This window comes from Haliotis rufescens, unplaced genomic scaffold, assembly GCF_023055435.1.
Source record: "Haliotis rufescens isolate VD_foot unplaced genomic scaffold, xgHalRufe1.0.p SCAF_2, whole genome shotgun sequence".
NCBI classification, from domain to species: domain Eukaryota; kingdom Metazoa; phylum Mollusca; class Gastropoda; order Lepetellida; family Haliotidae; genus Haliotis; species Haliotis rufescens.
In genome coordinates, this window is record NW_025963890.1 from 360,272 (window position 1) to 385,617 (window position 25,346).

At 41.5% G+C, this 25,346-nt stretch overlaps 2 protein-coding genes across 7 annotated transcripts in view; one reads left to right on the forward strand and one right to left on the reverse strand.

The window, feature by feature from the left end:
• Window positions 1–1,431, reverse strand: part of LOC124119621 (delta(24)-sterol reductase-like) — a 47,629-nt gene extending 46,198 nt beyond the window's left edge. For 5 of the 6 annotated variants that reach the window (XM_048399450.1, XM_046482184.2, XM_048399448.1 and 2 more), the window contains exon 1: window positions 1,109–1,425. In XM_048399450.1, the coding sequence (XP_048255407.1) occupies window positions 1,109–1,351 (243 nt within the window). In that variant the 5' untranslated portion in view covers window positions 1,352–1,425. Of the gene's footprint in view, window positions 1–1,108 lie in introns of all 6 variants that reach the window. The other variant, XM_048399451.1, reaches the window with a different exon arrangement.
• A 7,200-nt stretch (window positions 1,432–8,631) lies between these two features.
• LOC124119641 (E3 ubiquitin-protein ligase UHRF1-like) overlaps window positions 8,632–25,346 on the forward strand; it is a 29,386-nt gene continuing 12,671 nt past the window's right edge. Inside the window, exons 1-9 of the mRNA XM_048399452.1 lie at window positions 8,632–8,886; window positions 10,231–10,404; window positions 14,516–14,593; window positions 15,992–16,506; window positions 19,000–19,212; window positions 20,178–20,305; window positions 21,578–21,764; window positions 23,957–24,080; window positions 24,371–24,478. Coding sequence (XP_048255409.1) covers window positions 8,734–8,886; window positions 10,231–10,404; window positions 14,516–14,593; window positions 15,992–16,506; window positions 19,000–19,212; window positions 20,178–20,305; window positions 21,578–21,764; window positions 23,957–24,080; window positions 24,371–24,478 — 1,680 coding nt within the window. The 5' untranslated portion in view covers window positions 8,632–8,733. The remainder of the gene's footprint in view (window positions 8,887–10,230; window positions 10,405–14,515; window positions 14,594–15,991; window positions 16,507–18,999; window positions 19,213–20,177; window positions 20,306–21,577; window positions 21,765–23,956; window positions 24,081–24,370; window positions 24,479–25,346) is intronic.

Consider the following 25,346-nt stretch of genomic DNA (forward strand, 5'->3'; position numbering starts at 1 on the left):
CAGTTATAGAGTTGTTGATTAGAAAGCCTAGCAACCACTTTGTCTGTATATGCAGAGAATAGCATTGTTTAAGGGATGGCATAATTATGAACATCTGTCAAGTTAGCTTGACAGGAATTAAACCTGAAGTCCATCTCCCATACATCAAAGGCAGGCTTACAGGAATGGCAATCACTGCTTCTTGAACTCACATAATAGTCCTGTAAATGTCAGTAGAACTTGATTTTGTGATTAAATCTAAAACAGAAATATCTGGTGCAAGCTATAAAAGTAAAATGTATTTTCAGAAAAGAGCTGAAAAAGTCAGGGTGGGGGAGGAAGTACATCATCACATATAGACTGAACAATACTATGTAATTTCTTTGTATTTTATCAAATTAATGGTTCAATACATTCATATAATTTAAGTAAAAAACTTCTTTTTTTGTGAATCTGTCATTTGAGACCTCTATAATTAAAAACGAATTCATGTCCTTTTTAATATCCTAAAAATATTTTATGAAAAATATAACCAAAAAATCGTCAAGAGAATTTCCGTTGCAATTTGTAAATGACAGCGGAAAATAACCGAACATTATTGGACTTCAGCTGATAAGAAGCTATCTAGTTTCATTAACACTGAAATAGCACATGTGGGTTTTATTTATTAAAAAAACCATTACCGTATGTAAATACCATAACGCACTATCCAAAACTTGTAGCTACTGACATTAACGCAAAACAAAGTTAAGTCTAGGTACGCGCCTGGACTCTCCTTCATTATACAAGCGATGCACGCCTGACTAACAAATCGGCTGAAGGCGCCGTAATTTTACAACGGTAAATCTTCCCTGACAGCGCTACGCTTTTAACGGGAAAAAGATGTACATATATAATACGTTAAGAACATGTATTAATAATTAATTAAACTGTTATCGATTATATTTAATATATTTAACGACCTTTCCATTTCAAACCTTGCTGCACATATCGAATGTCAAACTTGACAGCGCGATTGACAGGTCTGGTACCGGCGGCTAACACTGTTGTTATTTACAGCACAAAGCATAAACGTCATTATAGCGGTGCGGTGTTTAATTTCACGTGCGCACGTGCAAACTGTACATACCTGTCTCTGCACATGCTGAACCTTTTGATCATGCTTCTTCGGCGCCGAGTTAAACTGGAAGACGAGCCAATTCCTTCCGAACATGAAAACATCGTAGATCACCGAGACAGGCAGGAGGAATAGGCAAACGAACACCCATCGGTAGTGAATCAAAATATATTCTAGCCCTCTGTATTTAATCCAAGACAATGACAGCAAGGCAGGAACCGCCAAATACATGATGAAGTTTAGGGGTAAATCCATGACTGCTTCTTCCCAGCACCCCGTACAGCCAGACCAGTGAAATGAGTGAGGTCAGAGGTCACAAATGCCGGTGCTTATCTGACGATGGCTTGACCTGCCAATCACACAGCAGCAGTATGAACCTATTCTGGATTTGTGAAACCAGAATAGGTTTGATCGACGGAGTTATGTCCCCTATTAGGCGCGTAATGGGTTTTGTATAAAAGTAATATTTTGAAACGAATTATAGTCGTGTATGCGATTTGTATTACCCTTTGTTTTCTTTTTGGAAGGTTTTTCCAAAAAATGGTTTGACATATATACAGATGTCATCACTTTTATCATTTACCTTGCGTATGGAGTGTAGCACAATATAAGTACACACATTATCATTATCTATATCACAGGATGTATTCGCCGTGTTAAAAGTGGCATGGATATAAATAATATAGAGCTAATGATTAGCGGAGGCGGCAAAAATGGCACAGTATATATGCCGGGATGCGCCTCGTATAATCCGTATATCTTTAATGTGTGAGAATACTTAACTATATTAAATATTTATAAACCATATAATTATCACGAAACCTAACCGTCAGCCCCTCGCGGGCTTGTATTTACACCATATATACGGTGTGTGTCACGTGTATGTCTGGGGCTGGTCACAAACCTTTAATGTACTGAGCCCCAGTTGTCTATACTAATATTGTCGCACCTGGCTATGCGGAGTTGTTTTCCTTAGCAGCATGTCAGGATCAGCTAGACCTGAGTTCAAATCCTTGGTGTGCCAACAGATATTACGACGTGACAGCTTAATGTGACGCAGGTCTCAGACATTTACCACTTTGGTGAAACCCATGAGCACGGACTGGTATGGTGCTGACAAACCTAGAAACATAATCGGTGCGAACCGGGATTCGAACCCAGGATCATAGGTTTCTGTGATGCCCAAGGGACGCAAGTCTGCACAGCGCCTTAGACGACTGGGCCACCCGGAGGTACATTATTAAGTCATACATGTACTGTTGTCGAATACGACCAAGGCCATGAGTAGTACGTAGTTTTCGCGCGATACGACCATTAATTACTTTGCACACAAATATAAAGAGTTTTTACGGTGGCCCATACCACCCATTGGTCAGATCATTTTTCCCTGTATACCTCTATAATTTATCTGACGGCCGCCAAATACTTTTCTACTAAAAATATAGAGGCATACAGTGAAAAATGTTCTGACCAATGGGGGGTTATGGGCCACCGTAAGTTTTCAATACATGGCACAGCCCAGAGGCCATATATCGTTATATGGTCTCTGTACAAAGGGGTGTTTCTGTGTTTTAGTGTAATCAAGTGAACACTACCCTTTAGATTTTACGTGCGCTTTATGTAACTAGTATGTTATCGGAAAACCTTTCAAAATTGTCGTCGCCACTTGAAATAGAAACCGGAAATACCGCGATTATTAATAAACGAAGATAGCTGCGTGTGTTCTAACAGGTATAAAGTGAAAACAAGCCATTAAGGACTGAGACTTACAGTAAAGATACTGCAAAGTGAGCTTTTCAAGAAATATCAATTTGCTGGCGATCAACACCATCATTGAGCTTTGATCACGTAGTCACAATCCGGGTAAAGGTCGGCCTACTATATGTAGTAGCGTGTGCGGCGGACGTTCATTACCACATGAACTGAAAGAAAAAACATGCAAATGTAGTATTCAAAGCTGAGATGCACACACTGATAAGTAAAGCCGGAAAGAACATGTTAATATTTTAAAAGTATTAAAATACATGCGGCTGTCTTCGTTAATTAATAATCGCGATATTTCGTGATTCTATTTCAAGTGGCGATGACAATATGCATGTTAACACGGTGTATCTTATCATTAACCACGTTGACTATGTAGCCATAAGGTAATGTGTACGTCGTCACTACGAATCGCGTAAACACCAACACAGCGACCTTAAAGTCTAGCTAAAATACGCAACCAATATTGATTATGACTAGTTGAATATTTATATTTTAACACAGCGTCTGTGAGAGATTTTTTTTTGGGGGGGGGGGGGGGTGTTTGCTGTTTAACGCCACTCTCAGCAAAATTCTAGCTTTTAACGGCGGTCTGTAAATAATCGAGTCTAGACCAGACAATTCAGGGATTGACAGCGTGTGCATCGATCTAAGCAATTAGGATGCGATGTGTACTCTGGCTCCAGGCTGTCACGTGGTTGTCGTTTTGCGATTTTCCTATCTTTTCAACAAACCGCTGTACCCCATTTTTTCCACACAAATCAATCCCAACCCATGCAGAAATGACCAGTTCATTTTTTACATTAATTGTGTATGGATGTCAGCAACACTCTGTCAGATATTTACGATTTTACTACTTTTGCGTTTCTTTTTTTGCATAGTATACAAGTATGGTTGTGAGAGAAGTTGTCATTAGGTTACATTGTGTTGCTAGATTATCAAGAATGTGTGAAAGAATGTTTACGTCCTTTTTTAAGTAAGGTATTTTAACAATATATAAGTCAAGACTGCATATTCATCAACAGATAGTATTCGCAGGAGTGACGAATTATATAAATGAATAGACGTATGTATCATCTGATTTGACATCTCCTAAACATAAATTACAATAACTAAACTGACAGCCAAAAGAAACTTTACCACTTCAAAAATGAAATTGCAAAAATTCAAAAACACAAGTTCAAACTAAATCAATGCAAAACACATCGTCCAGACACAGCAATGCTATGTGCAGAAAGCGATACATGTACGCACGGCAGTTGTTGTATTTTTTGGTTTGAAAAAGTGAAAAACACGTGCCGCTCCGGCAGCCGAAACTACACGTGCAATAAAGGAACATAAATGATACGGACGGCATTTCAGACACTCACATTGATAAATACAAACAAAACAACAACTAAGCACAGAAGAACCACGGTTGACACCCGGGCAACGCGAACGGACCCTGGGTATATATGATACACATGGGAGCTGCCCATGCCCACATTGCTAGAACTTTTGGTTGCTTCCGTGTTGCTGTAACTAACCTGATGCAACGTTACAGACAGACCGGGCAGACATCAGACAGGCCAAAAATAGGCAGACCCAGGGTAACTACGTTCAATGAAGACCGGTACTTGCGTACTTTGCATCTCCGGAATCGAGTCCTGACAGTGACGTCATCAGCGACGAATGCCTTAGGGCATATGGTTAGTCGACAGACAGTGGCCAGGCGACTCGGAGCTCAGTGAATTTGGGCAGACAAACCTTACAGAGGACAGTTACCGACAATGCAACATTGTCGTCAGTGATTCAGATAGAATTGTACTTCGTTGACTGCGCCGTGACTGGCAGAGGGTCGTCTTCACTGATGAAATCCGGTTCTGTCTAATCAGAGCTGATGGAAGACAGCGTGTTTACCACCGAAGGGGAGGACGAACGGCGCCATGTTGCGTTCAGGAGGTCGTGCCGTATGGTGGAAGGGGTATTATGGTGTGGGGAGGAATTTGTAGGCAGGAGAGAACACCCCTGTCATCGTTAACGGAAATTTGACAGCTCAGTGTTGCATGGATGACATTCTTCGTCCGATTGTGCTACTTTTTCCACGTGGTGTCCTTTATCAGCATGACGACGCCAGACCCCATACAACCCGAATCGTACAGAACTACCTTGCAGCCAACAACGTCAACGTGTTGCCGTGGTTTGCACACTCCTCAGCCCTGTCCCCTAAGGAACACCTCTTTGATGTCATGGATCGCCGTGTTCGACAGCGACCACATCCTACAGCCAGCCTACAAGAACTGATCCAGGCCCTCCAAGAAGAATGGCGACGTGTCCCACGTGACGTCATCAGGCGTCTGACTTTATGGGTATCTTGTTGCAGATGGTGGTAATTGAACCTGACTGATTTTTAGATATATGTGTGCCCTTTGTCCATAACGGTGAAAACTTGTTTTGGCGCCCACCTCAATTCTGGCAACTGTCGTGCCAATATCGGATGCTGTTTAAATGTTGATTTCGTTGAGATTTTGATCTTTTCAATACATTTTACTCCATGCATATATCTTTTGTGTTTTGCCGCTGGAATATTTGCCGAGTATGACGTTTAACAATAGACAAACATTATGTTACTGGTGTCTTGCATTAGCGGAAAATCAAATATCTGAATATTTTCGAAACAGTTACATTCAACATCCAATTGAGGCGCACGTAAAATCTCTAACTTCGGCCACAGTCCAAGTAAGCATAGCTGCGCTCCTCTTCCTATATTTATAAACAGAAAACATCTGCATTATAAGAAGGAATTGACATTTATGTTGTGGACTATAAAACAATAATATAGGGAATGCATTGATTTTTCTACTGCCACATTCTCCTGTCTGTCTAACATCCGAGAAAGGGTTCTGTTCATCCATAATTCTGATAAGACGTACGATAAGAAGACAATTTGCCAAGGGTCTTTTGTTTTTCCTGTGTGTTGAATGAGTTGGATTGAACGCCGCTTTTAACATTATTCGACGTTTACCACTTCGGTGAAACCCGAGAGCACGGGTATGATGCTGACAAACCTAGAAACATAATCGGAGTGAACCGGGATTCGAAACCACAATCATAGGTTTCTCGCGTGCCAAAAGGACGCAACTCTGCACAGAGAATCGCGGCGCCTTAGACGACTGGGCCCCCTGTATATGTGTTGAATCGGTGCACCAGGTTTCCTTTCTGATATACTCAACAACAAAAGATCCTGTGACACCAATATTTTAGTGTATTTTTTAAACAAGTAAAGTTTGGTTTTCAATATTGTAGTACATGTATGGAAAAAAGTCACTAAAATGCAACTGCTACAGAAAAGCATGCATTCCATGCAAAAGTTGACTTTTATGCACGCCCCATGTATTTCACGACCCAAGAATGGGTATAAAAACATGTGCGTTAACGGGATTCCATATGCATTCTTTAGCATCGTGCTGACAACAACCACTCAGAAAAACAACAAAATTACGCAATTATTCAACATTACGAAATGCCACGCCTGTCCGAAAATGAGCGTCTGCGAGCCATTGGTATGCTTGAAGCGGGATCGAGTCAACGGGATGTTGCAAGACAATTTAACGTCCACAGAAACACCATTTGGTATTTATGGCAACGTTGGCAACAGACGAATGCAGTCAGAGACCACCCTCGGAGTGACAGGCCACGCGTAACCAATAATCGAAAAATCAACTAGATTCGAACAACACACCTACGAAATCGATTCCAGCCAGCAACAGTGACTGCAAGAAGCATCCCTGGCCTTCGACGAATATCTTCACAAACCGTACGTCGTCGCCTCAGATGTGCAGGGATTGTCGCCAGAAGACCCGCCAGACGTCCCATTTTGACAGGAAACCACCGTCAAGCAGCGTCTACGCTGGACGGCCATGCAGTGGGGACAAGTTCTATTCACTGACAAGTCTTGTTTTCACCTCAGCCACAGCGATGGACGGATTCGAGTGTACCGACGCCGAGGTGAACGTTACGTCAATCATTGTGTCATGGAAGAAGATCGATTCGGGGGCGGCAGCGTTATGGTATGGGGTGGGATTACAGCAAGACAGAGGACCCGTTTGATAGTGGTAGAGGGAAATCTCTACCGCGACGAGATCATCAGCCCTGTTGTTCTACCGTTTTTGCGTCGTCATGGCCCAGGCATTACCTTTCAACATGACCACGCCCGGCCTCATATTGCTCGACTTGTTCAGGTATCTCTTCAACAAAACAACGTGAATGTCATCCCCTGGCCGGCTCGCTCCCCTGATCTCTCACCAACCGAGCACATGTGGGATGAGATGGATCGGCGCCTTCGACGTCAACCACGTGTTCCACAGACACTCCAGGAACTTCGAAACATGCTCCAGCAGATATGGACAGATTACCCACAGGACTCTGTGCGACGCCTGGTCCATTCCATGAGACGAAGATGTGTTGCTTGCATCGCAACCAGAGGTGGACACACACGCTATTGATTTGTAAATTGACATTTTGGCATGTTCATTTTTTTTTAATGAAATTACACATTTTCTGAAGTCAGTATGGCAAATTAACCCATTTGAACACTAACAGGAGTCTTTTGTCTGTTGCAAACCGAAATTGTTTCAGATTTGGTAAAAAAACATAACTTTGCATTAAATCTTTTAACAAGGCATGACACCCTACACTAGACTATAGGTCTGTGACATCGTGTCATATAAAACAGGGTCCACTGGTTTTACTTGTCATTACCTGTTCAATTCAGGATTTCTTCCCAAGTCTCCTAAACATAAGTACAAAAATAGTGTATGTCCGAAAGAGCCTTACAGAAAGGCCCGATGAAATATTTGACGTTTGAAATTATGTACTTTCTTTCTTTCTTGTTTAACGCCGCACTCAACAAAATTCCAACTAAATGAAGGCGGTCTGTAAATAATCGAGTCTGGACCAGACAATGTAGTGATTGACATCATAAGCATCGATCCACGCAATTTGAATACGATGACATGCATCAACCAAGTCAGCGAGCCTGACGACCCGATCCCGTTAGTCGCCTCGTACCACAAGCATAGTCGCCTTTTACAGCAAACATGGGTTGTGGAAGACCTATTCTAACCCGGATCTTCATTGGTACATTACTTTCAACTATTGAAAACAAAATACTGTTTGACACAAACAATGTCTGGATTATATAATAACACAGTTCTGTGATGTACACATTGGAATTAACCACAATACTCGTCAGTAGCATTGCAAATGTTATGAATTGTTATCTAAGTGTAACATGACCAGCGTATCCGCAGTAATAACACGAACCTGAAATATAAAAAATAAACATAGAAAACTTCAGTTTACCAGGCACCCTGCAGCTACATACATTGATGTAATACTCTTGCACCCGCATCCCGTCCATAATTATAACCCAACTTCCTTATATCCAAATATAGTTCCATGCTCACGTAATGATACAAAAGGTTGGCAGGGTTATCTTCAACGAACTTTGGGCGACTTACGACCCTGATATATTTTACTGCCACTTCTCATTTCCAGAATAACATGCAAAGTCGACTGATTAGATTTATAACCGGTTTTGCATTCTCTGAAGTTGATAGAAGTACACTACAGCAATATGATGATCTAGTTATCGTGAACAATGAGTACCTGGGTGAATATAATGAGTACCTGGGTGAATATATATAAATATACACATTCCAATTTCGGTGTTACAATTCCACCTTTTGAATGAATATCTATAAATAGAACATTGTTGTACCATGTGACAGATTTTCCCGCCAGTATTCCATGTGAGGCAGGAAAGGGTTTGTCAACACTGTGTGCTCGGGCTAAGTAATAGCACAAGTGGTTTAAATCTGAAAAGACAAGCCACGATGTGGATCCAGGTCCGAAGCATAGATGGGAAGAAGACTGTTCGTGTGGATGACCTGTCAAAATTGACTAAAATAGAGGAGCTGCGTCAAAAATTAGTGGATCCATTCGAAGCCCCCGTGGAAACACAGCGTCTTTTTTTTCGAGGAAAACAGGTTGCTAAATTTGCTTCAGAATTGACTTGATTGCAATTGTTTTCTTTGCAAAATAACTGTTGATCTACTTTTATTGACTTTGCGCGTATGCAAAACGAGTATTGCTAATTTCCTTCTGGAAACTTTATTGTTAAGTCATTAGAATTATCGAGATCAGATTATTAATAAATATGTTCTGGTCAAACAAAGTTTTTTACGTTAGAGCTACCCAATTGTAGGTTTATGTGGATATGTGAAAATCATGGGGAAAACAAGCGCTTCAGGACTCGAGTGTCAGGTCGCACTGCCCTTGGGAGCGTCATGACCTCAGGTCATTTTGAAAACATTTTATTTTGATGCTGACTGTGACAATTCCTTTGAGGGAAATTGTCGCCTACATCATCAGAATAAAACAGGTTTTTGAAAGATTTCTTCACTACTGAGAATCATTTATTCCTTAAAACATGCTAATGTTATTCTGCTGTAAGCCTAGATCTACTTGTCCTGGACAATGGTTGATCAGGATATGCCTACTTTAGACAAGAACCAGTTTACTGCTACAGTCCACACAATGGGGGATCATTGCTCTGTGGGTGGCAGGCGGTTTAACGGGTCCACGTTGCCTTGAGGGTATACTGAAGGATCTTAAGGTGTTTTTTAATTGGGATGCCCTGTCAAAGTTTTTGTCATCATTTATGTGAACAAAAGCATTAATTATTTTTATGGGTTCATTTCCCAAAACATTGACTGATCATACTGATTGTCATCCTCAATGCAAAGATTCTTTTTAAACTTAGTAATGATGGAAGAAGAATGCCCTATAAAAAATGTGATAAAATCATGAAAAATGTCCTGATGCCATTTGTTTTATCCATGCTATGTGTACCTGAACACTGACATATAATGTGACCACCAGAATGGCTTCAATGCTGACAAGACTGAACGAGCTTATCATGTAGCGTCCAACAGATAAAATTTTCTTAAACTATCTTAATTTTATCTGTTGGATGTAGTGTCTTCCAGGGTAGAATAGGTCTTCAGCAACCCATGCTTGCTGTAAAAGGCGACTATACTTGTCGTAAAAGGCGACTAACGGGATCGGGTGGTCAGGCTCGCTGACTTGGTCAATACTTGTCATCGATCCCAATTGCGTGGATTGATGCTCATGATGTCAATCACTGGATTGTCTGGTCCAGACTCGATTATTTTACGGACCGCCGTCATATAGCTGGAATATTGCTGAGTGCAGCGTAAAACAACAAACAAACAAAAAATGTAGCGTCAGTTGAGCTACAGTGCCGTGCCACTGTTACAAGATTCCTGCAAAGTGCATGTTTTCAAACTGCCAACACTTTGTTGCTTCAGCTTGTTGATGCCCACACCCTGTTCGACTATGGCGTGAATGTGAACGACTTGATCCAGTTGCTGGTTACTCCAGGGATCAAAGCGGCGTCAGATCCCGCGGACAAACACAGTCAGAGCTCTGGCTACTCGAGCGCCGGAGAAGATGGAAACAGCTCGGATAAGGAAAACCAGAAGGTGAGATAAAAGAAACCATGCATTTTGTGTTACCATGGTTACTTACAACTGACATGTAACAATTAGTTGAAACCTCATTAAGCCCATGACAGTGATGCGCCAAGTTGTTTTTGCATTAGTCACACTGATGGCCCCCGTGACGTTCCAATGGGTACAATGTGTAAGGCCAGTGAATGGGCACAGGGCCCAAAGTAGTTCCACATTTACTCCTGGGAGCATCATAGATTCAGTTATCTAGTATTGAGCAGAGCTCCAGATAAGCTGCGTATCTGCGTAAAATACGCATCAGAAATGCAGAAATACACAGTAAAATAAAATCCAAGCATATCAAATATGAAACGAACATTACAGATACGCTACAAAAATAAAACTTGTGCGTATCATCAAAATATTGTGAAGCAACCCTGCGTATTCGATTAGCAAATCAGCAACTTATTATCCCCCGCCGCGCGAAAGCGCGAAGCGGGGGATATAGTATTCACGACCGTCCGTCCGTACGTCGCACCTGTTTGTTGCCGCGATATCTCAAGAACTAAACACTGGATTGTCTTCATATTTGGAACTATGGTGTATATACAGACTCCGCAGACACCAGTCGGTTTTGGTGACCTTGATCCCATTTTCAAGGTCACAGCAGACAAATCTGCTTTTAGAGTTGGAAAACGGTGTTGCCGCGATATCTCAAGAACTAAACACTGGATTGTCTTCATATTTGGAACTATGGTGTATATACAGACTCCGCAGACACCAGTCGGTTTTGGTGACCTTGATCCCATTTTCAAGGTCACAGCAGACAAATCTGCTTTTAGAGTTGGAAAACGGTGTTGCCGTGATATCTCAAGAACTAAACACTGGATTGTCTTCATATTTGGAACTATGGTGTATATACAGACACCGCAGGCACCAGTCGGTTTTGGTGACCTTGACCCCATTTTCAAGGTCACAGCAGGCAAATCTGCTTTTGGAGTTGGAAAACGGTGTTGCCGCGATATCTCAAGAACTAAACACTGGATTGTCTTCATATTTGGAACTATAGTGTATATACAGACTCCGCAGACACCAGTCGGTTTTGGTGACCTTGATCCCATTTTCAAGGTCACAGCAGGCAAATCTGCTTTTAGAGTTGGAAAACGGTGTTGCCGCGATATCTCAAGAACTAAACCTCTCGATTGTCTTCATATTTGGAACTATGGTGTATATACAGACACCGCAGACACCAGTCGGTTTTGGTGACCTTGACCCCATTTTCAAGGTCACAGCAGGCAAATCTGCTTTTGGAGTTAGAAAACGGTGTTGCCGCGATATCTCAAGAACTAAACACTGGATTGTCTTCATATTTGGAACTATAGTGTATATACAGACACCGCATACACCTGTCAGATTTGGTGACCTTGACCCCATTTTCAAGGTCACAGCAGGCAAATCTGTTTTTGGAGTTGGAAAACGGTGTTGCCACAATATCTCAAGAACTAATCGCTGGATTGTCTTCATATTTGGTACTATGGTGTATATGGCGGGGGATATTTCGTCACTCTGTGACAAATACTTGTTTTGAAATTATAAACGGGCATTCCGTCAACCTTGCCAAACTCCACGATGACAGTTACATCATGACCATTTGCCATCACACTTTCTTGTGGAAGTATCGTGGTATTTTTGAGTCCTATAAAGATCTCGAACCTACACGACACCAGTTTACAGGGACTAGATGAATTGTGTTTTTAAATATTTAACTTAAAAACCCACATGTGTAAAAACAAGTGGGAAACAGAAATTTGAATACCCAGATAGAATTACTGATACCCAATGATTTTAAAATGCATGGGTAAAATACCCACAACACCAAAAGCTTATCTGGAGCTCTGGTTGAGGCAAGTTGACTCCCACTGTATGATCATGGTCAAAGCTTTTTCAGGGACCAAGTTACCATGGTTACTACCATATTCGACGTAATAAGCACCCACAGCGATATTGGCTAGTGAACAATCCCAATTAGCACCCCTATTGATTGATCAATAAACACAAGATTTATTCGTGTATAATACGCACACGTGTGTTATATGCTCCCTTAATTATGGGCAATTAAATTCTTGAAAAATATATCTGTCGTGTATAATATACACAGACTTTTCTTTTGTATAATTTCAGGCTGACAGCATAAACCACGAAATTCATGATCTTTCAACTGTTTCTTTTCATCAAAATTTTATTCTAATAAGGGCCCCCTATTTCTAATTTTGAGAGCGCCCTGGGGGCTTATTACATCAAATACGGTATGTCTTAACCAGTATATTAGATTAATGATTTCAGGTTACCAATGTTTGGTTGTAGCATGTTGTGTTTACAGATGATATTTAGTCTTTTACCAAAACAAAGCATGGAAAAGAGAGACAATCTTGCGATGCTACAGTCAATTCATGAATTTTGAGATCAGCAAATAAAGTGAAAGAGCGAGCTCAATGGTTGAGATATCGGCCCCGACCGACTACATTTGCCAAGAGTAGTGATTGCCTGAATTTCTTTGGGTTTTTTTCAACCGAAGTGGGAAGTTTTTTAATGACTTTGAATTTGCATTTAGCATGTTTAGACAGTGAAAAAAAAAATCAATTTCAGTACTGGCATAAATTGTAATATTCCAAACTAGCATCCTGACTTGCCTTGCTAAGAGAAAGGATCATCAATTTGTTTGGCTGCCCTTTTGAAAATAAACCCACATTTTTTGTCACTTGTTGGCCAGCTGGCACTTCATTTCTTTTTTTGTTATGGGGACAGAGTTTGTCCATCCCTCTTACAATCCGTCCTCCGTTTTCAATGGGGACAAATTTTCTCAAAAACTATTTAGGTTGGAGAAGTGAATATTTACACCATGATGTTATTGGTTTTGATCTGAAATGAATTTGATAATTGGCGTCTAAAATTCATTTTTACAGAGTTAGGGCCCTTGCTCCATACTCTTCAGCTTCTAAGAGACTGAGTTTCGGAAATTGGTGCCATACATTATTTTTGTTCACAGTAACAGCCTTTGGTTCATGTTTTTGTACTTAGTGAAGTGTCTGCAATGGAGACATTTTTTCTCAGAAACTGAAGTTCTATTAACATGATTAATGAAACTTTGCAAGCTTATCTGAGAGATACTTATCAAGACTGAGTTCCAAAAGTTGGTCCCTTCAATGATTTCTTTCCAGAGTTACATCCCTTGCTAGATGTTTCATTTTATCCCCCGCCCAAGCGAAGTTGGCAGGGGATATAGAAATGGGTTCCGTGTGTGTGTGTTGGTGCGCACCCATCCCGAAATCGTTTCCAGAGCATAACCCAGAAACCGTTAAATATTTCTCTACGAAACTTTGCATGTCTTTCAGACTCATGCTGAACTGGTGCCTTTTGCTATTTAGGAATTTTAGACATTTTTATTTTTTATGTTTTCATGGCAACAAGTTGGACTTTGGTTCTGTAGGGTAGAGTTTGTTTCCGGAGCATAACTCAAAACCCATTCAATACTTTCTAACAAAACTTTGCATGTTTACTAGACACATACTGAACTGGTGCCTTTTGATACTTAGCACTTTTAGAATTTTTTAATTTTTTTTACGTTTCCATGGCAACAAGTTGGACTTTGAAAACAATAAGGGTAGGGTTCGATTCCGGTTGAAATTTTCCACATCTTTAGACACGTGCTGAATTGTTGCCTTTTGCTATTTATGAATTTTAGAAATTTATATTACTGGGCATTATTTCGAGAAATATTTCCTTGCCAAACATTGCATGTCTATATATAAAGCACATACTGAACTGGGGCCATTTGATATTAAAGAGTTTTAGAAATGTTTATTTTAGAATTTCCATTGCAGCTATTTTGACATGGGCTAAGAGAAATGTTGGGTCAGTTACCAGGTTTGGGACCATAACGTGTTAAAATGGGCGGGGGATATAGATGACTTTGTTGACTGTACGCATGTTTATTTTTTCATCCTGCCTTCAATGGGAAACTACAAGTACTATGTGGAGACACAAAATTCTAATCTGCCCCGTGGTGGGTAACAGGGCTAATGCTGTTTTCTTGTTGACTTGAGAGGACACTGAGCTAACATCGTCTCTCTCTCTCCCTCCTCAGCCTCCACCCCCCAAGCCAGAGACCGCTTCTAGTAGCTGCGAGGCAGAAGACGAGGACTGCTCAGACAGTGTGTACAAGGTGAGACGTGTGTGTTATACAAGGTGTGTGTGTTGTACAAGGTGAGACGTGCGTGTTGTACAAGGTGAGACGTGCGTGTTGTACAAGGTGAGACACGTGTGTTGTACGAGGTGAGACGTGCATGTTGTACAAGGTGAGACGTGCGTGTTGTACAAGGTGAGACGTGTGTGTTGTACAAGGTGAGACGTGTGTTGTACGAGGTGAGACACGTGTGTTGTACGAGGTGAGACGTGCATGTTGTACGAGGTGAGACGTGCGTGTTGTACAAGGTGAGACGTGTGTGTTGTACGAGGTGAGACGTGTGTGTTGTACGAGGTGAAACGTGCGTGTTGTACAAGGTGAGACGTGCGTGTTGTACGAGGTGAGACGTGCGTGTTGTACAAGGTGAGACGTGCGTGTTGTACGAGGTGAGACGTGCGTGTTGTACAAGGATGGTGGTTGTGACTGGGGCATATATTGAAGTCTGTGCACTGGTGAATTATCAAGTGTCATGTTACGGGGCTGCAGGCCAGCAAATAAGTCTTCAGCGTGTTTTCAACCATAACCATTTATAGTGTACTCAAGAAGTTTAATATAGTGTTGCCTCGGGCCTTGACTGCTACTCAATGATGGTATCTCAAATATTGCTCCCCGTGAAGATCCGGGGTAGAATAGGTCTTCAGCAACCCATGCTTGTAAGAGGCAACTAACGGGATCAGGGGATCAGACTCGGTGACCTTGATGCATGTCATCGTATCCCAATGGCGTGGATCGATACTCATGACATCAATCACTGTATTGTCTGGAACATACTCCGTTATTTACAGACCGCTGGAATATGGCTGAGTGTTGTGTTAAACAACAAACAAACAAACATTGTGCAGGTTTCAGATTGGCTGACATTGCACCAGTGAGGAATCTTGTTTAAAATAGGTCCCCAGCACACTGCTGGTCGTAAGTGTTACTAAATGGATCGGGTGATCAGACTCTGTGACCTGGTTGATTGTATGTCATAGTTATGTTGATTGATGCTGATGTCAATCACTGGATTGTTTGGTCCAGGATTGATTTACAGACCGCTGTCATGTACCTTGAACTTTGCTGAGTGTGATGTTAAAAACAAACACATCAGATCAGGCACCTCGGACATTGATTGGCAACCAAAATGACCTTTTGAAGATTATTTTTTAAATTTGGTAATGATATAGAAGAATGTCCTATCAAACGTAGATAAAATCAAAACTATCCCCATGCAGTTTATCTCGACTTGTCACTAGCTGGTCAACCAACACGAGGAAAGGTATTGAATTAATGGTACAATCGGGCCCAGTGTTGATTTGAGAAACATGACCACATATAGCTTTTAGCTTCAACATATGGTTTTGGCGTTGTGATATTTTCAATCTCATTTCTTCCCAGCTTGGTGATGTCGTTGATGCTCGAGACGTTACCATTGGGGCATGGTTTGAGGCAAAGATCTTGAAAATTCGAAAAAAGAAAGATGACAAAGAAGAGGACGGTGGTTCATCAAAATCAGACACTAGCAAAATCTCCGCATCCACGTCACGGACTATTCTGGGTGAAAATGCGGAGTTCAAAAGTATGTTGGAAAAAGACAAGACAAAAGTGAATGCTAAGCATGAAGTGATGGATTGTGGTGGAGCTACCACGCCCGTAAAACGAGACGACTCTGATTCACAGGAGGGAGAGGGTGGGAGGGAGGTAACGAGGGAAAATACAGACACAAACACAGAAGATGCTCCTGGAATAACAGACTCTAGTGAAAATTCCAAGGAACGTATAAAAAGTGAGAATGACACAAATGTTGAAATGAAAGGTGTGGATGAAAATGCAAATGAAAAGTTGGAATCTTCCAAAGACATTATCAATCCAAAGACAACTGATGGATACGTGTATCATCTAATATTTGAAGGGTAAGTTGCAAGAAAAACAATTTTTTTGTCATAAGTTCCCAAGTTGTACGCTGTATTGGGTACTCTCAGATTAGATATCATCTGGTTTTTTGGCATTTTTATTTTTCCCCATTTCCATGGAAACAATTGAACTTAGCCTCAAAAGTGTGGTGGTAGGTGTCGTTTCGGGAGCAGAACTAAAAAACTATTCATCATTTTTCATCCAAACTTGGTACATGTATTAATCAAGGGCTGAAATGGTGCCTTTAGCATGCTTAGCTATTAAGGAATTTTAAAAGACATAATTCTTTCCTGTTTCCATAGCAACAAGTTTGACTTTGACGCTGTTCATAGTGGTGTGTTTGTCCGTACCATATCTCAAATACCAGGTTGTCAACTGGTACCTTTTGCTATATAGGGGTGTTTAGAATTTATGATTTTTTTTCTGTTTCCATGGCAACAAGTTTGATTTTGACTCTGTTCATAGTGGTGCGTACCTGACATAGAAATACAAAATTCTGAATCCCAATTCCATGGTATAGTTTTGATAGCTCAATGGCTACTCATTATATACAGACAGACACATTAGATAGAAATGTTCGACTTACGTAACAGTCAAAGATTATATATTTTTTTCAAATTTGTGGGGGATTTGTCATCTTCTGATTACCATGATCACTCTTGTTAATTTTATTCAAAATTTCTACCAATATTGTTTACATAATTTTTCTAGAAATCGTGTGAAGTTATCGGTACATCACGCCAAACTCAGTTATTGTAACTAATACTAGTTGAAAGTCATATTTGTTGTAGATTGACTATTACATGTCAACAATGTTTCCGCAACCACGAGAGTGTTGACACTGACAGGTCTAATTGTTCCATTGATATTGTTATTATTATTATTATTATTCCCATGACTCGTTTTACAGGAGGTTTTAAAATAGACACCATCAGTCCGTCAATCCATTCAAGATGTTTCCGGGCCAGATCTTGAAAACATTCAATATTTCATCACCAGACTTGGCACAAAGAAAGGTCCAGTGGTGAACTGCTGCCTTTTGATAGTTTGTGATTTTCGCGAATTTTGTTTTAGTGTTTCCATGACAAACACTTTGACTTAACATGCTTTAGCTGGAAATGGCGGTAGTGCTTGTTTCTGGAGAAGATCTTGCAAACCATGCAATATTTCTTCACCAAACTTGGCACCTAGATAGGTCTAGTGGTAAATTGGTGTCTTTTGATAGTGTGGGTTTATATAAACAAAACAACTAGTTGACATTCACAACAAGTTAATAACCATTGTGGGGAATATTGATGAATTTGTCTTCTTGTTTTCAATATATAAAATTAACAATGATTAGGCTAAAAGTAACTGCTCATTATATACGGACAGACACATTAGATAGAAAGTATCTCAACTTAGACTTATGTAACCATGGTAACAGCCAGATGATTTGTTTTTACATATTTGTGGGGGCCAGGGGGATTTGTCATCTTCTGATGACTCTTCGTTCTCTCCTCATAATACTTGATTTTTTTTTTAAAATAGTTAAAATACACAATCCCCTAGACATGCTAGAGGGTGATGTGCATTATGTTGTGTGCACACTATACACAAGAAATTATACAATGTTTGTTTAGAACTGAAGACAGACTCAAATCTTGTTGTTATGCCATGCGGCATTGGAATACACCCTACTCTAGTCTATACCGATACAGTACTCTACCACAGCTGACAGCCCCGAGAAGATCTAGGGTAGAATACGTCTTCAGCAACCCATGCTTCCATAAAAGGCGACTATGCTTGTCATAAGAGGCGACTAAAAAGGATTGTGGGGGGGTGGGGGTGTCAGACTCGCTGACTTGGTCGATGCATGTCATTGTATCCCAAATACATGGATTGATGTTCATTATGTCAATCACTGGATTGTCTGGTCCAGACTCGATTATTTACAGATCGCTGTCATTTAGCTGGAATATTGCTGAGTGCGGCGTTAAACAACAAACAAACAAACCACAGCTGAGATATTACACATGGTCAGAGGATGTTAGTTAAAATCAAGAAAAGGAATTCCTCAACTTTAACTACAAGTGTGAGCAAAAGAAGAGAGTGAAGGTATTAGTGTATTTAATGTTTCGAAAGATCATCATGATCATGTACGGAAATATATCTTTGGAGTGGTATCAAATTGTGAAACCGCATCATTCATCCTAAATATGGGTCCCAGTGGATGTATTCTGTATTTTCTTCAAGGTCAGTTTAAATGTTTTTGCATTTGGCAGGGTTGGCAGGGTTGGCAAGGTGGTTAGGATGCAGGATCTAGTGTCGAGGATAACAGTAGTCATGTCAGCGTGGGCAACATGGGCAAAGGACCATTTAAACGTGTTAAAGGTCTTATGTGGTTTTAGGAGTATGTGTTGCTCAATCGTCTTAGGTGCCACAATTGCTGTGCTTTTCCATTTAATGTATTATTGACATCCACACAGTGACAGTGTTTCATGTTGATACAGGTATGAGGAAGATGTGGTCGAGGTCAGCTCCAATAACATCAGACCCCGGGCCAGGGAAAGGGTGAAGTTGGGCGAGATCAAGTGTGGAGATCACGTGCTGGTCAACTACAACTACGATGACCACGCAGAGAGGGGGTTCTGGTACGACTGCATCGTCTCCGGGAAACGAGACACACGAACAGTCAAAGAACTCCTAGGAACTGTTTTCATCGGGTGAGGATCAGGGCCAGAGTGAAAACCATCACTTAACAGTGAATGTATTAAGCTTCATATTTGTAAATAATGAATAGTCCTTGACAAATCAGTGTCCATTAATTTTCTCAACTAGATTTGAACAGCAGCTAAAGCATCAGAGTCTACAGATCATTAAATTAAATTATGCTTTTCATGCTGCTCTATGGGAAGTCAGGCAGCCTTGTGGTTAATGCAGTGGCTTGTCATGTCAAGGACCTGAGTTGGATTCTTCATGTTGATTGACTTCTTTCAGTGCTGACCTCATGTTGATTGACTTCTTTCAGACCTGACCTCATGTTGATGGACTTGTTTCAGCGCTGACCTCATGTTGATGGACTTGTTTCAGCGCTGACCTCATGTTGATTGACTTGTTTCAATACTGACCTCATGTTGATGGACTCCTTTCTGTGCTGACCTCATGTTGATGGACTTGTTTCAGCGCTGACCTCATGTTGATGGACTTGTTTCAGTGCTGACCTCATGTTGGACTTGTTTCAGTGCTGACCTCATGTTGGACTTGTTTCAGCGCTGACCTCATGTTGATGGACTTGTTTCAGTGCTGACCTCATGTTGATGGACTTGTTTCAGTGCTGACCTCATGTTGGACTTGTTTCAGTGCTAACCTCATGTTGGACTTGTTTCAGTGCTGACCTCATGTTGATGACTTGTTTCAGTGCTGACCTCATGTTGGACTTGTTTCAGCGCTGACCTCATGTTGATGGACTTGTTTCAGTGCTGACCTCATGTTGATGACTTGTTTCAGCGCTGACCTCATGTTGATGACTTGTTTCAGTGCTGACCTCATGTTGATGACTTGTTTCAGTGCTGACCTCATGTTGATGACTTGTTTCAGTGCTGACCTCATGTTGATTGACTTGTTTCAGCGCTGACCTCATGTTGATGACTTGTTTCAGCGCTGACCTCATGTTGATGACTTGTTTCAGTGCTGACCTCATGCCCCTTGAGGATTGCAAGGTTCTATTCGTGGATGAGATCTTCAGTATCGAGAAGCCAGGCACTCAACTCAACGAGACCCGGGATGCTGACAATCCAGCGATATCACCTGCTAAACGTATGTCCACATTAGACCTGCATTCAGTTCCAGACATTGTGCATGGCGGAAGCTGTCTTCCATGTGTGTGCTATATATAGATGTCTCCTTGAGCCAGACTGGCTTTTGTGAAACGGTAGTACATACACCCTCTATCAATCAATACACTCTAGATAGAGGCCCCCTTGTCAGAAAACATCATGGCATATACTGCTAGTCATAAGAGCTGTCTAGAATAATTGAATTAAAATGTGTTGTCACAAACTCTAACATGTCTAATGCATGTAGGTGTCTTGTATGAATATGTATGTATTATAAATGACAGTTCACGGTGACCTGCTTTCAATGTCTTCACAACTGCAATAGTTTCATTGGTATAGTAAATTCCATGCCCATATAATTCATACTTGCTTTATATGCCGGATGTTCCTTTGTAATGTTCTTGAAATACTTGCAACTGATATTCAAGGTCAAATTCACTTTCAAGACCATAGTCTCAAACATGTATTATCTTCACAATAATTCTGGAAGTGTTCATTGTATTTTGATTAAATTTGATACATATCATCCTATATGTGCGGCATTGAAGTGGTACAACTTGGGGTGACCTTGAGTGAAGGTCAAGGTCACTGATGTGGTCATTTTTAAGGTAGCTCTGCTTGTTTAGTGAAACAATCCCTGTGCTTGTAGGATATAGTTTGTAAGAGCCTATGCCTTTGTTTTCAACAAAAATAGAATCAAGCATGTGATTGGCTCAGATTGAGGTCAAGGTCATTGAGCCGAAAGTGCATAGAAATGTTCTCATTGAGGTAGCTAGATGCATCAGAGGTTCTGTTTAAAGTTATCTTGTATTAAACTTGTGTTTTCCAAAACCGTTAGTGATACTATTAAACCTGAGGTGCATATGCCTTTCTTTTTGTGTAACTACAGACATGGGATTTTCTCCTCTTAAGCTGTCTTGCATTAGGAGTGTTTTCCCTGACCAGAAGTGATGTCATTAAACCTGAAGTGCTTTAATATGTTAGTGTAGCTTGAGGCACAGCACTGATTTGTGCTGCTTTTGACAGCATTAGGATTACAAGATGACTTGACATGGTATTGGTGAGGTCAGCTGCCACCTGATTTGGTCAAAATGTTTCATGATTTCTGGTGGAAGCGGTGTTTGGCATTGAGTATGGGTCTGCCTCTGTCTTTGCATATAATCAAACACCTTTCTTGTTGAATAACGTGGAACAGAGAAATGGTGAAGGGTGAAGTTCGTCACATTTTTGTAATGAGACGAATGTTTGGCAGGTAAGAACAAGCCGGAGTGTGACCATTGCCATGACAACCCCCGCAGGAAGTGTAAACACTGCGCGTGTTGCGTGTGTGGGGGGAAGGACAACCCAGACCGGCAGATCCTGTGTGACGAGTGCGACCAGGCGTATCACCTCGACTGCCTCAATCCACCCCTCCAGACCGTGCCGGATGATGATGAATGGTGAGGAATGGGCTGATCTCGGGATGGTAGTGGGCCTGCTTCACAGTATGTTAGGCGTTAGTGGGCCTTGTTCACAGTATGTTAGGCTTTAGTGGGCCTTGTTCACAGTATGTTAGGCTTTAGTGGGCCTGCTTCACAGTATGTTAGGCTTTAGTGGGCCTTGTTCACAGTATGTTAGGCTTTAGTGGGCCTTGTTCACAGTATGTTAGGCTTTAGTGGGCCTTGTTCACAGTATGTTAGGCTTTAGTGGGCCTTGTTCACAGTATGTTAGGCTTTAGTGGGCCTGCTTCACAGTATGTTAGGCTTTAGTGGGCCTTGTTCACAGTATGTTAGGCTTTAGTGGGCCTTGTTCACAGTATGTTAGGCTTTAGTGGGCCTGGTTCTCAGTATGTTAGGCTTTAGTGGGCCTTGTTCACAGTATGTTAGGCTTTAGTGGGCCTGCTTCACAGTATGTTAGGCTTTAGTGGGCCTGCTTCACAGTATGTTAGGCTTTAGTGGGCCTGGTTCTCAGTATGTTAGGCTTTAGTGGGCCTTGTTCACAGTATGTTAGGCTTTAGTGGGCCTTGTTCACAGTATGTTAGGCTTTAGTGGGCCTGGTTCTCAGTATGTTAGGCTTTAGTGGGCCTTGTTCACAGTATGTTAGGCTTTAGTGGGCCTTGTTCACAGTATGTTAGGCTTTAGTGGGCCTGCTTCACAGTATGTTAGGCTTTAGTGGGCCTTGTTCACAGTATGTTAGGCTTTAGTGGGCCCTGTTCACAGTATGTTAGGCTTTAGTGGGCCTGGTTCTCAGTATGTAAGCTTTAGTGGGCCTGCTTCACAGTATGTTAGGCTTTAGTGGGCCTTGTTCACAGTATGTTAGGCTTTAGTGGGCCTTGTTCACAGTATGTTAGGCTTTAGTGGGCCTTGTTCACAGTATGTTAGGCTTTAGTGGGCCTGGTTCTCAGTATGTTAGGCTTTAGTGGGCCTTGTTCACAGTATGTTAGGCTTTAGTGGGCCTTGTTCACAGTATGTTAGGCTTTAGTGGGCCTGCTTCACAGTATGTTAGGCTTTAGTGGGCCTGGTTCTCAGTATGTTAGGCTTTAGTGGGCCTTGTTCACAGTATGTTAGGCTTTAGTGGGCCCTGTTCACAGTATGTTAGGCTTTAGTGGGCCTTGTTCACAGTATGTTAGGCTTTAGTGGGCCTGGTTCTCAGTATGTAAGCTTTAGTGGGCCTGCTTCACAGTATGTTAGGCTTTAGTGGGCCTTGTTCACAGTATGTTAGGCTTTAGTGGGCCTTGTTCACAGTATGTTAGGCTTTAGTGGGCCTTGTTCACAGTATGTTAGGCTTTAGTGGGCCTGGTTCTCAGTATGTTAGGCTTTAGTGGGCCTTGTTCACAGTATGTTAGGCTTTAGTGGGCCTTGTTCACAGTATGTTAGGCTTTAGTGGGCCTGCTTCACAGTATGTTAGGCTTTAGTGGGCCTGGTTCTCAGTATGTTAGGCTTTAGTGGGCCTTGTTCACAGTATGTTAGGCTTTAGTGGGCCCTGTTCACAGTATGTTAGGCTTTAGTGGGCCTTGTTCACAGTATGTTAGGCTTTAGTGGGCCTGGTTCTCAGTATGTTAGGCTTTAGTGGGCCTGGTTCACAGTATGTTAGGCTTTAGTGGGCCTTGTTCCCAGTATGTTAGGCTTTAGTGGATCTGGTTCACAATACTGTATCTTTGTCATTGAGTAACCTTTGGCTTTATTCATCAGTAGTTCGAACCTGAATGTAAGCGATGTCATTTCATCCTGTGAATATAACATGGATGATTAGAAAATATTTCTTTACTAGCGAAATATCAACAGACTAGAAGGTGCAACAATTTTCCCCGTGTTATGGGTTTCACATGTTAAAAGAAACTTTTGTTATTTTCTCATTACTCAAAAGAACAACTGTAAAACATCCTCCCCACTTATAAAAGACGACTTTATCTTTGAAACAGGCATCATCTGAGTATTTACACTGTCTGTGACGCGACACCCCTTGTTATAGCGCGAGTAATCGCGATAAACCTGGGCGTCCAAAAACGTATGATGTCTTAAAACCTATTATCCGGCGATACTTGCCAGCTTTGTGCATGTTGTACACTTGAGATAGGAGGGAGAAGCATTAGCTTTCTAGGTTGGTAAATAAACAGCCCTAGAAGTGACTGGCTGATGTCTTGGTCCACCAGGTACTGTCCGTCGTGCAAGGTGGACACCAGCAGCGTGGTCAAGGCCGGCGAGAAACTGAAGGAGAGCAAGAAGAAATCCAAGATGGCATCTGCTACTTCTAAAAGCAGTCGTGACTGGGGAAAGGTATGATAAACTTAATAATATTTCCCCACTGACGTGCTCCAGTTACAGGTGGAAAATTGCATTCATATTTTTGTATTTGTATATATGTGGGATGCGGAACACCTGTGTTAGTTTTATGATCTTGCAGGAGTACACCTGTAAGAGGGTGTATGGGGTTTGTCTGTAGGCTGGAAAAGTAACTCTGAAAACATGTCCTTACTAACATACCCAGCAGAGAGACAAATGTCCACTTGCTAAAGTCATTATCTCGAAGTGTTGTTCCGATGTTGATTGAACTGTTTTTGTTTCAGGGTATGGCGTGTGTGGGACGGACAAAGATGTGTACTCTTGTCCCGCCAAACCACTTCGGCCCTGTGCCCGGTGTGGAGGTCGGCATGATGTGGAAGTTCAGGGTACAGGTATGTCTTGACTGAAGTGTCCGTGGCTTCTCATGGTCCCCGGAACACAAGTGACAAGTTGGAACTGTTTAAACTATAGCATTCAACCCTTTACACATAATGTACATGGAATTGAAGCCTTAGATTACAACATTGATAGAATGGAACCATTGAAATGATATCTGCATCGTTTTGAACCCTTTTAAACAAAATGTTCATAGAATTGAACAGTTCTCAAATACAAGGATGACACCCTTCAAATACAATGTTGATAAAATGAACCCTTCAAATTCAACATCAATATGAACCCTTCGGTGATATGTGCATAGACTTGAATTGTTCCACAATTGAGGTTAGTTACATCTTGAAATGTTGCTTAATTCAGAGCATTTCTGAGGCTGTATCTGTATAGTATAAGATGTTGCGTCTGTCAGGTGAGCGAAGCAGGCTGTATCTGTAAAGTATAAGATGTTGCGTCTGTCAGGTGAGCGAAGCAGGCTGTATCTGTATAGTATAAGATGTTGCGTCTGTCAGGTGAGCGAAGCAGGCTGTATCTGTAAAGTATAAGATGTTGCGTCTGTCAGGTGAGCGAAGCAGGCTGTATCTGTATAGTATAAGATGTTGCGTCTGTCAGGTGAGCGAAGCAGGCTGTATCTGTAAAGTATAAGATGTTGCGTCTGTCAGGTGAGCGAAGCAGGCTGTATCTGTATAGTATAACATGTTGCGTCTGTCAGGTGAGCGAAGCAGGCTGTATCTGTAAAGTATAAGATGTTGCGTCTGTCAGGTGAGCGAAGCAGGCTGTATCTGTAAAGTATAAGATGTTGCGTCTGTCAGGTGAGCAAAGCAGGCTGTATCTGTATAGTATAAGATGTTGCGTCTGTCAGGTGAG